The 11,978-nt window shown below is 51.7% G+C and overlaps 1 protein-coding gene across 3 annotated transcripts in view; it reads right to left on the bottom strand.

The window, feature by feature from the left end:
* The window catches only part of NUP37 (nucleoporin 37), a 31,959-nt gene that overhangs the window by 1,086 nt on the left and 18,895 nt on the right, over positions 1-11,978 (bottom strand). For all 3 annotated transcript variants that reach the window (XM_061564781.1, XM_061564782.1, XM_061564780.1), the window contains exons 6-9: positions 4,476-4,566; positions 3,598-3,785; positions 1,229-1,279; positions 160-253 (exon numbers count right to left, since the gene is read on the bottom strand). In XM_061564781.1, the coding sequence (XP_061420765.1) occupies positions 160-253; positions 1,229-1,279; positions 3,598-3,785; positions 4,476-4,566 (424 nt within the window). The remainder of the gene's footprint in view (positions 1-159; positions 254-1,228; positions 1,280-3,597; positions 3,786-4,475; positions 4,567-11,978) is intronic.

The following is an 11,978-nucleotide window of genomic DNA, read 5'->3' as shown; positions in this document are numbered from 1 at the left end:
TGTGTTTTAGTTGCCCAGCGTATACACACAATCGCAGAAGGACGAGTGGCCTACTGGCGCATTCACCCACACAGGCGAGACACGAGCTGATGGCCAAATATGCACTACAACAACAGGCTACTTGGTCGTGGCATCGCGGGCGTGTGACGAGAGCCTTACCTGTACGTGTGCCAGGTTGTGAATGAGCAGCGTTCCACTCAGCCGTCCGGGGGGACTTGTGGTGGCAAATACGCCCCCCACGGCACGGCACCAACTGCACCGGGTGGACATGACACGACCGTTGCAATAATACCACAACTACCGCAATCACCACTGCAAGCACAAACACCACCACTACCGTCAAGATTATAACGACAACTACTGCTGCAACCATACCCATCGATGACATGGCTCAGCCGTAGCACATTCGCCGCTTGTTGCAGAGGTTCATGGTTATATTTTGAAAGGCCACCTTAGTGAATACTGCAGCATATTAACCATGAAATATTACGTGATGTCTGCTGTTTTACAGTGGACGTTATCGATCCAGTGACATCAGTGCAAGAAAAGTAGGCCGTTGTTTGCCAGCAACACAGCCCAAATTGATCACATTTTTATAATTACTCACAAATTACTTAATTGGAAAACGCATCACAATTGTTGCCCCCTACTGCAACGAACTTGGCAGGACCCTCCTGAAAAAAAGAGTTTTGAGCCTCAGTGCAGTTCTCTGAAGTAAGTAAATAAAGAAATATAATACATACAGCAATCCCTTCCCTCTCACGGGTTTAGCTGTCGCGTTTTGTGTAACATGTATTAAGGTACAGTTTGGCAATCGTGACTGACTGCGAGATTCCTGTAAGCATCATAACTGCACTGCCCGCAGAAGAACGCATGCGCCATTTTTTCTCCATCTTTTCTTCCAAGCAGCCAATCATGGGCCCCAGGTCACGTGACATTCCCATCCTCCAGTGAGGAGGCAGTGAGGTTCAGCCGCATGATTTTTCTTCCTGTACAGTACTGTACACTAATTTTTGTTTTCATTCTATACATTTACCATACAAGTTATATTTAACACTAGAAAATATTAATATTTTACGTAAAAAATACTTTCTGTTTAATGTTTGGGTTGATGTAGGGTAACATAAAACAAAAGGAGGGGGTTTCGTATGAGAGAACGTAACCCCCACGATGGGCAAGGGTTTTCTGTATTGCCTGTGCAGTGGGCCCGGAAGGAGGGAGGACTTACCGAAACTGGGAGGCGCCCTCCAGGTGCGCTGACTTGCGCTCCACGGGCCAGCTGTGGGGACAGACGGCACAATCGCGTGTGACGCCTAAGCGTGCGTGCATGTGTCAATGAGTTAACATGTGAATATGCCGGGGCAGAGCACTGGTGAGCTGCCACCGCCGAGATTCTGGGTTCAAAATCCAGGTTTTAGGCACGGATCATGAAACTGGGTTCTCAATTGCGGCGGTGGTCTCAAGCCAGTCGAAAAAGACCACAAAAAAATGTATTGCGCTAAATTTGGTTTTCACTGCATTCAGTATTCTCCAGATCTGAGGACGATAAATGCCTTGCTTGATTGTCATGTAACGAACACTATTTCAGAATCAGAAGTGTATTACCCAAGTAAAGCCCATCGAGGGAAGAATTTCTATTTTTCAAGGGAGTGAATTGGCCGGCAGGCATCAAAGTATTCCACAATTACAGATTGTAGCATCAGCTTACTCAGCCTGCTCAGACAATGTGTGATGTTGCAGCACTTCCTGAATGCGCTGCAACTGAACGTTCCGTCGATGCACAAGTAGGTGCCAGTAGCACAGGTGCAATGTGACTGCTGCAGCAGAGAGACTCAAATTGTTCTCGGAATGTGGGTCTGCACTGCGTCAGCGTGGATGGACATGTGGATGTTTGCGTTCACTTGCATGAATCTGTGACCACAATCCAGGTGTAGCGGCATCGTTGAGCGCCGTGTGCGATTGTCACTACTCGCAGCCTGTAGTAACGGCCCCCGGTCAACAAGGGGCGGAAGGGAGGCTGATGGAGATGAGTCGGGTCGTTGGGCCAAGGTAACCCCCAGGGTAGCTCGTGACCAGAGGTGCAGACCCCAGACCCCCAAGAGGGGGGCTGGGGGATGACGTCACACTCCAAGCCCCTCTAGAAGGTTCCGGAAGGGAGGGGTGGCTCGGGGCGGAGTGAGCTGGGACTGGGTATAAAAGCCGCACCCCTGAACGGGACCGGCAGTTGTCGTCCACTCGAAGATCAAGAAGCTGCCCTGGAGACCGAGGAGCCGGACCCGAGGACCTTGACTGGGTCGGGTCAGTGTAGCCTCCCTAGACCCCGATAGCGGAGGACTCGACAGAGATTGGTCCCGAGTGTATGGGGAACGCCAGTGAGGAGGACGTACCTCCCTAGTGTAGCGGGTGGAAGGGGCCGTACCCCTTCGTGTTCTGTATTGTTATTTGTAAAATAAACGTGTTGCCTCTAAAGAGAAGTCTCCCTCTAGTTTGTACCCACTACACGGGTAAGAACTCATTGCGAGAGTGACCTCGCGGCACAACACCACAAGCCATATTCCACACGGTAACCGTGACGTCCAGGTGCTCGTGGAGTGACATCGGGGATGCCACTGTGTGGTGCCGGCCCGGGAGGGTCGTGGCGTCCGATGTTTCTACGTCGCGGACAGCACCAGGTGGGTTGCTGTGTGAGGCCGGCTTTACTATAGCATGGCGTGCGATGCACCGTCATCGCGTACACCCCGTAGGCGGGTGTAGTACCAGCCCTAGCCGGGCTTGGTGAGCGCTGGGAGATAGCGCGGGCACCACGCACGGCGCGCAGTGCGGGCTCCCACAGAGCGTCAGCCCAGGGGCAGGGTTGCCCCGGGCCGTGGCACTCTGGTTGACCCCGTAGGCACGTGATCCGGAGTGTCCACAGAGAGGGCCCCAGGTGGGGGGGCTAAGGGGTGATCACGTGTCCGGGGAGAGCTCTCGAGAGGGATCGAGAGGGATCGAGGGGGAGCTAGAACGCTCGAGAAGGTGGGCGGGGCCTGGGCAGAGCCAGCCCTGACCCGGGAGGATACAAGGTGGGTCCCTGAGAGGGATCGGGGTCTCTTCGTTCTACAAGCTGGAAGCTCCACGTCAACAAGCTGGAAGCTCCACGTCAACAAGCTGGAAGCTCCATGTCTACAAGCTGGAAGCTCCACGTCCACAAGCTGGAAGCTCTACATCCTACGAGGCATCAACACGTGGCCGGGACCCGAGTGAGGGTCCGACCCTTTGTAGCTGTAACTCCTACCTATAGTGTAGTTAGCTGGGTGGTCACCACCCTAGGCTGTATCTGGTGAAGGGGCAGTTACCCCTTTGTATATACGTGTTACAATGTGTTGCCTCTGAAGAATAACGTCTGCGACTCAGTTGGACTCACTACATTGGTAACAGGATAGTTGTACACATTCGTGATGCCACTTGGACAGGCAGGCGAACACAAAGTCGGAGCAGACCACTTCCTTCCAAGATGCAACTGCCTGAGCCGCTCACCCCACTCACCCCACTCACCCCGCTCACCCCACTCACCCCGCTCACCCCACTCACCCCGCTCACCCCACTCACCCCGCTCACCTGCCACGCGACGAGTCCCACAGGAGCCAGTCGGCCCCTGCCACGGCGCCAACAGACACCGGGTCCAGGGGGCTCCAGTCGGCCATCATGAGGGGTCCGCTGGGGGCCCCACAGTCCAGGGAGAGCAGCGCGGCCCAGCTCCTCGCGCTGTAGACCCGCACGCGGCCGCCACGCTCGCCCACCAGCAGCTGCGCCACGCACAGCGGCAAAAACAACCCCCATTCGACGGGGATCGGCGGTGACGTCGCCGCAGTGCTTGTGTGCCAGGCTGGGTGCACTTTGAAGTCATCTCATGATGTGTGGAAGGCTCACTGGCAAATCAAGTGATGGACCCCAGTGTTGTGAGTTGAATAATGATTTATGATTTCTTAAGGCCAATAAAGGGTGACGATTAAAGCTTCGTCCGAGAGTTGGTGAACTGCAGATACACTGCCTGCAGAATTAGATTTGGGACAGTGGGATGTTAGGTGATCCATGCTTTGGCATTCATAGCCGCAATCACACACAAGGAGAGTTCCTTTATTCTCTACTTGGGCATTCGGTGTGGTTTGTGCAGATCTGGTTTAAGTGCTGTCCAGTGTTTCCATGCAAGCCGGGCAGTGTGAAGGTGCGGTCGCTGGGCAGGTGTTTGTTGGGCACGCCACTCGAAGCCCATTAATTGGTCTGTGCCATCTCAATGCTGAAATTCGCATCAAAGAAGAGTATGTGCCACACGTTTCCAAAATAGTCAAGTTATGGATATCAGCCGTGGCGTGTGTCGACTTCTGATCGGTGCAGTTTACGGAGTGTTGCAGGAAGGGCTAACTGACTTGACTGGCGCACACACGTAAGCCATGTCTACATGTGTTGCCTTGGTGGACCTTGTGCAGGTGCCTCACCTTGTCAGGCTCTGTGGAACTCCAGCACACACTGGCGCCAGGGGAGAGCAGCGGGAGGCAGACTTGCTGGTCACCAGAGTCATCCCAGATCCTACGAAAACAAGACAAAGATCCCCCTAGAGCCTGAACAGACTTTGGGGCAGGTGCTGTTAGAAAGCACCTATTCAGACCGGCACGGGTGGGTGGCGAGCACCAGGACCGACACCTTTGTCTCCCCAGTGGCGATGTCTACACACCGCACAAGGTACTCATTTGGAGCTAAGTTGACTTAGGGGAGGCCCAGGAACTAGTCCGATAATCGTCACTGGTGTTAGCCATAAGCGGAAATCTAACTCGCGTCACCAGGTTCGTAGCAGCACACTAACTGTTGCACTACCGCTCCCCAGATCCTACACATGCAACCGCACACAAACGACCACAATCACACGCGCACTGCGACAACCACACACCATACCACGACCACAGCCATATACAGAGCACCACAACCACACATCGTTTGTAGACGAGAGCCCAAGACATCTTTAATTGAACCAACCAAGCGGCTTTCCTTAAAACCCTCTGCTGCTAGACCACCCAGATTTTATAGCTTACCATAAAATCCATAAATAAGGTACACACCCTTTCGTCCTATCGTCTCCACCATTGACTCACCCACCTACACACTGGCCTGATTTCTGTCTGAGACCTTACAACCATTCACTGGTAAGACTACCTCAGCTGTATTTAACTCAGCTCACTTGGTATCGTTAATTAAGGACATCTCACTATCTCCAGGTGATTGGCTTGTCAGTTTCGATGGAGTCTCTTTGTTTACCAAAGTTCCTGTAACTGACACCATTGCAATCTGAATGCTGATGTACTGGCCCTGGTTAGGCATTGCCTCACCAACACTTACTTAACGTGGAATGGAACATTCTACAAACAAGTTGAAGGTACCCCAATGGGTTCTCCCTTATCTCCAGTTGTAGCCAATGTTTTCATGGAAAAATTTGAGACAGATGCCATCCAGGCATCCACTCTACGTCCTTCCTTGTGGAAGAGGTAGATGACACGTTCGTCATCTGGCCACATGGCTTACCAGCTCTGGGCCAATTCTTCAACCACATCAACTCCATACACCCAGCCATCAAATTCACCATGGAGGTGGAAAAGGATGGCAAGTTACCATTCTTGGATGTCTTAATCGAAAAGAGACCAGATGGCTCAATGGGACACTGTCTACAGGTAAGCCACCCATATGGATGCCTACCTAAAACCTGACCCCCACCACCATCCATCCCAGAAGAATTCCCTCATCAAAACTCTACACCATAGAGCTCGATGTATTTCCGACCATCACCACCTAGCCAGTGAACTGGAACACGTACACCAAGCTCTCAAGACGAATGGATATTCAGACTACACATTCCATAAAGCTGTCACCCCAACTGTTGAGAAAGAACCATCTGAGGACCCAATCAAAACCATCACCTTGTCATACATAACAGGGGTCACCAAAAAGACTTCCAAAATCATGAGCAAGCACAAAATCCAGGTTCGATTTAACACAGTACATAACATTCGTGATCTGATCCCATCTGTGAAGTATGTGATCCCTGACATGCAATACCCCGGCATCTACAAACTAAGCTGTGTCTGTGGCAGTAGTTACATTGGGGAAACTAAGCGACATGTCTCGGACCGTGTTCGTGAACACAAGGCGGATCTGAAACACGGTAGGACCGATACCTCGGCCGTGGTTGATCATTGTTTTAATGCGGTGGGCTCACACGAAATTGTTTTTTCCAAGACGAAAGTAGTCTGCAAACCCACTGGCTATCAACAAAGATTCGTTCATGAAGCCCTCCAGATATATAAACACAGACACAATTTCAACCGAGAAGATGGGTACAAACTGAGCAATCATTGGAAGGACGTTATTAACCAGTTTAAGTCGTAACTGGCTGTGATGTTCCCAGCCTACCACCTTCCGATTTTAGTTGTTATTTTCGGCTATCTGACTTTTTACATTAACAGATACAATTTCTCACCAACACAGCAACCTCGCGCGCCATCCTCGAGGCGGCTGCTTCACGATCTGCCATTAACATGCTAATCCATCCCATTAACATAGCCACCTTGACGCGCTCACCGTATAGGAGGCTCCGCGATCTTGCATTGCCATGCCTGGCAGCCCTCTGATTGGTGGAGAGCCCACCACCGCCGCGGTCGCTGCCCACCACTTGCATTGGCGGCTGACATTTGGGCCACGCCCATTTCAAACCTTAATCAGCAGTTTGTCTTTAGAAGCTGACCCCCCTTTTCCTGCAAACGACCGCTTGTGTTGCGATCGAAACGTCAATATTTTATGTAATTTTTTCTGTCTACGTGGCTTTACCGAAAGACCCAAAAAATATGAGAGCCCAAGAGTTGGCATGTGGCGCCCCCTACTGGCCACCGATGTAACTACCCCACGTGGTGACTCCTGGAATAATTTGTTTTTAATTGATCAAAATATTTAATTCGGGTGGTCCCTTGAGATGGAACCTCTCGCTCACAAGGCAGCCAGGGTGTGTCCATCGACCCACGCAGAGCAACAACAAGAACTGCCGCTCACCACTAAGTGGCGGTGACAGCATGCACGCGTTTTAATGGGGTGGTAAAATCTTAAGCATGGCACAGTTTCAATTTCTAACTTCCACGGTAAGTTAGCAATATTGTATCTTATTTTATATTTATAGAGCGCCGTAGCTCAAAGCGTTTTACATAACTTAAAAGCGTAATCAAAATTATAGTGATTAAGATGGCAGGGGTGTGCAAAAGCCGAGGAATGAGTGACCGTAACAGAGGGCACACGGGGTCACGAAAGGGCAGAGGAGGCACGGGAAGGAGTGGAGGGGCGAGGGGAGGGAAGGGAATGGGCAACAGCAAAGAGCTGAGCTTTAATAGAGGAACCAAAGGAGGCTAATGAAGGGGACTACTTAATGAACAGGGGAAGTTTACTCCAGTGGAGGGGTACAAGGAGGGAGAAAGATCAGCAACAGGATTGGGCACGGGGAATCGAAATCAAAATCTTTATTTATCCTGGAGAAATCCGATGAGTTATGTGGCTATTTTTTTACAGATGTCCAGGATGGTTGGGTCAGAAATGTAGGAGGGACAGAGAAGATTGTGAACGAAGAGGAACGAGGGGGGACATAGACGGAGATGAGAGAGGCGAGTTCAGGTGGAGCGAGGCCATGGAGAGATGTCGAGACGAGTGTAAAGGTATTCTAGCAGACAGCGGTAGAGTTAACGACAAGCCAGTGGAGTTGACGGAGGAGAGGCCAAGTGTGAGAATTAAATGGGAGATTGAAAATAACTCATGCACAGGCTTTTTTTATTTGTTGGAAGGGAGTGAAGGCAGAGGCAGGGAGACCAAAAATAAGATAATTTGTAAGGCCGAGCTGCATGTCCGAGTGATTTCATGTTCAGATAAGCATTGAGGGGGTGCTTACCTCCTGGTCACAGCCGCACCTCCGATCAGCTCAGTTGACCAAGTACGGTAAGAAATAAGTTCAACATACATACATACAGCCCTGAGCTAGAGGGGGAATTTCCTTATGGTGGGGATGAATCACCCATAAGACAACTGCTGCTGCCTTTCCCACAAAGTGGTACCAACTGCATCAACTGCAGAGCGATGAGCTGAATCAACCCCGACTATAATTTAAACTCCGATTGTGAGTGCCACGCTCTGTCACCGAGCTACCAAACCAGACGCATATATAGCAGTCCAATCCCAGACATGTAGCAGGCACGTAGCGCTGCGTAGACGCACAACACACACCGTGTGCGATGTGAAGGCTAAGATGAGCGTCTGCTCCAGGTAGGATGTGAGGGTCTCTCCCCCCACAGCACTGACATTCATTCTGGAGCTGCTTTGTGTGGCTACACCACCAATGAGAAAGCTCCATCTCAAGGGTGTGACGTTCAGGTGAAACATATTGATGACTAAAACAAAGTAAAAGATTGGATAGGTGACAAAGCCAGGTGCGCGCACATGGCTGCTCTGTCCCAAGCTCCCGATTCCTCGAGGCGAGTGGCTCTCAACTTGTGGGGAACCCCTCTCCCTGCAGAGAGCATTCACGATTGGGGGCCCCGTCACAGCTCGCACCCCTCAATCACACGTCAATCAAACATCAATCACATGTCAATCACACGTCACACATTGCTCACTCAGGCACGGTGCCATCACTACTCTCGCGTCACGCCAGGGTCTGTAGGGGCGGCCTCCTCCTCTCTTCTCTGCGGCCTCAGCAGGACTCGGCCGGGAACCATAAATATTTAATTCCCGAGGCAGCGGAAGTCAATTAAATATACATCCATAAAGCCCTGCATTGGCACACGCAGACGTTTCCATTATACGTTTTAAACGACCCCTACTCTGCTGCGGCGAGTGGCTCTACAGAAGAGTCCCTCCCTGCCAGTGGGAGTGTGTGGGGTCAGGACATCCCCTGGGAGGTGAGGTACCCCCTGGGAGGTGGGGCACCGCCCTGTGGGGTGGGGTACCCCCATGAATCCCACGCGAGACCCCCGGGCGAACACATCCGCCGTCTCGTGCCACGTGAAATTACCACAGTGGAGGGTTAGGGGGAGCTGACGGCACGGCCAGGGCTCTCATCACCACTCGGAATAAAATATGCTTCCCCCAGCTCCCTGCATTGGCGTTACCGGACACCCAGCAGCAAAACCCGGTCCAGGGCACGGGTTGGATTCCATGGAAAGGACACCCACAGCACTCAGATTTCAGCAGTTTAGTTTTATTAGTATATATTTAAGTGATTTTTTTACCTTCCCTATACTTTGCACTCCTATCGTATTTTGTCTTGTCATTGTAACGTTCTGACTCACCCCTCCTGGACATCTATGAAAAAGAGCTTCATAGATCATTGGATTCCTCCGGTATAAATAAATATTCTGATTCACCGGGAGAGACACCCTGCTTACTGGGAGAGACACCCTGCAATCAGGTTTCTGACTGCAGGCTCCTTACCCTGGCTCTGTGTGGCTCTCTCCACATTCCCACTGCACTCTCCCCATGCGTGCCCAGACTTGTCTACCCCTGGGTGCACAGCTGCCGGCCATAAATATGGGCTCCTGGGCACAGCGCTCACCACAACACACCAACAATAACTCACCAACATATTCACTCACCGACAATAACTCACCAATACACACGTCTTGCACACACACACATACACCCGCGCACGCCAACACGCATGATCACTGTCCACAGCATACACGAAACACACCATCATATACACAAAGACAACAACCGCCATTCGCGGTGATGTCACCACGACCCTTGTGCCAGGCTATGTGCACGTTGAGGCCACGTGAAGTGTTGAACGTCCGCTGGCAGGAGGTCATGGGGCAGACCCAGGTGCCACAGGTCGACTGAATGAGATGACTGGCCGATGCACCACCTGTGCCCCCTACTGTGCCAACTTGCTGTGCTTTAGCCACCCGGCGCTCCGCTCGTTGTTGCGAGCGTCACTCCTCCGCCCTCCGTTGACTGCCTCCATCTGCTTCATAGCGTCTTTCACGAGCCTCCTCCAGAGGCCGATCTTGACACCGCTGGTACCAGTCATAGGCAAGTCCACTCCGCTCCACATCCTCCTGTACCACATTACTCCATCTCTTCTCTAGACCGTGCCGCGCCCGTTTAGCCCCCTCGATCCGGCCGAACAAAAGCTGTTTAGGCATGCGGTGGCTGGGCATGTGGGCTACATGACCCAGCCAACGCAGCCTTGCCTGCCGGAGGAGCTCACCGATGTGACTTTGTCCAGATCTTTCAAGGATTTGTGAGCTCCTCACACAATCCAGCCTGGTTAAACCCAGGATGGATCGTAGGCAGGCCAGCCTAAATGTTTCCAACCGGCGAAGATGCTCCATTAGGGGAGTCCACGTTTCGCAAGCGTAGAGATGGGAGGGAATGACCGTGATCGAGCAAACCTGAAGCTTCATGCAGAGCGACAGACCAGGTAGCTTCCACACAGCGTTACTCAACCGATGAAAAGATAATGCCGCTCGACTGATTCGGAGTGAAACCTCTGCTGTCAAACCGGAGCCGGTCATAAGCACACTGCCCAGGTATGGGAAACTCTCCACTCTCTCCACAACTGCCCCATTACCAATTGGGAGTTGTGGGGGTGGAGTGCCCGATGGTACAAAATACCCAGGCAGGTGCTTTGTTTTGGTGGGGCTGATGGTAAGGCCCCACCTCTTAGTGGCATGCTCCAGGTTCAACAGCAGTGCCTCCAACTCCTACTCTGAGTGAGCGACAATTACCAGACCATCAGCATACATAACGTGGTTGACCAATAGGGAGCCATCCCTTGACTGCACCCGGGCATCGATCAGCCTCCCATTGTATCTGTACCAGATGGAAATTCCTTTGGTAAAGCCATCAAAGGCTTCACGAACTACGTGGTCGAAAAATATGTAAAATAATGTGTGAGCCAGAGGACATCCCTGTCGCACCCCAAGGTGAACAAAGAATGGCTCCGACTCCCGGCCACGTAGTTTTACCCGGGCCCGCTCACCATCATGAAGGTCCTTAATGATCGTGAGCAGAGGGTCAGGGACTCTGAAAGCACGAAGAATAACCAAGAGCCCAGACTTACTGATGGTATCATAGGCCTTGACCAGGTCAATAAAGCAGAGATGTCGGTCTTGTTGCAATTTCCTACAAAACTGCTGTAGCAGACGGACAGAAAATATGGCATCTGTGCATGACTGCCCTTTACTGAAACCTCAGCATGCCTCGCAAGGCGATGTTGAATAATCCTTGCCAGGACCTTACCCGGCACAGTGAGGAGTGAGATGCCCCTGTAGTTGTTACAGTTTGTGCGGTCCCCCTTCTTAAAGAGGGCATTCTTCCAAGCCTGTGGAACCCATCCAGTGGTCCAGACTGTTGTTATGATGTGATGTAGGGCAGTCTGTGCACAAACGCCACCCTCCCTCAGCATTTCACTTGGGAGATCATCTCTGCCCGGTGCTTTTCATGGTCTCAAGACTCTGGATCGACTTTAGTACTTCTTCAACAGATGGCACCTCAGCCAGCCACTCACAGGGGGTGACTTCTTCCAATAATTGAGACACAGCAGCCTCAGCAAGGTCATCCCCACTTTGTCCCACGATGTTTTCCGTGCTGAGGGATTTCCCCTCCCCCAGGACTTCACAGAAATGCTCAGAAAATCTGCAAACCTGTTCCTGGGGGTCGGAAATTGGATCACCGTTTTATCCCCTAATGATGGTAATAAGTGTGGCGCTGCAGGTTACTTTTTTGATGGAGTTAAATAGTGATTTGTGATCATGGGCCATTGAGGCAGACTCCATCTTCTCAGCAACCCGCAACCACCACCCATCCTTGCAGCACCTCACGGCTCTCCGAAGCTCTGAGCGAATGTTGCGGTAAGCCTCCTCATTCTCTGACGTGGGATGCTGTAGATGAAGAGAGTGGGCCTGTCGCTTTTTCTC

This window comes from Lethenteron reissneri, chromosome 33 (genome assembly GCF_015708825.2).
Source record: "Lethenteron reissneri isolate LAM-NWPU_2019-01 chromosome 33, ASM1570882v1, whole genome shotgun sequence".
Lineage (NCBI taxonomy): Eukaryota > Metazoa > Chordata > Hyperoartia > Petromyzontiformes > Petromyzontidae > Lethenteron > Lethenteron reissneri.
The sequence above is the reverse complement of the archived record's forward strand: the minus strand, read 5'-3'. Positions and strand labels throughout refer to the sequence as shown.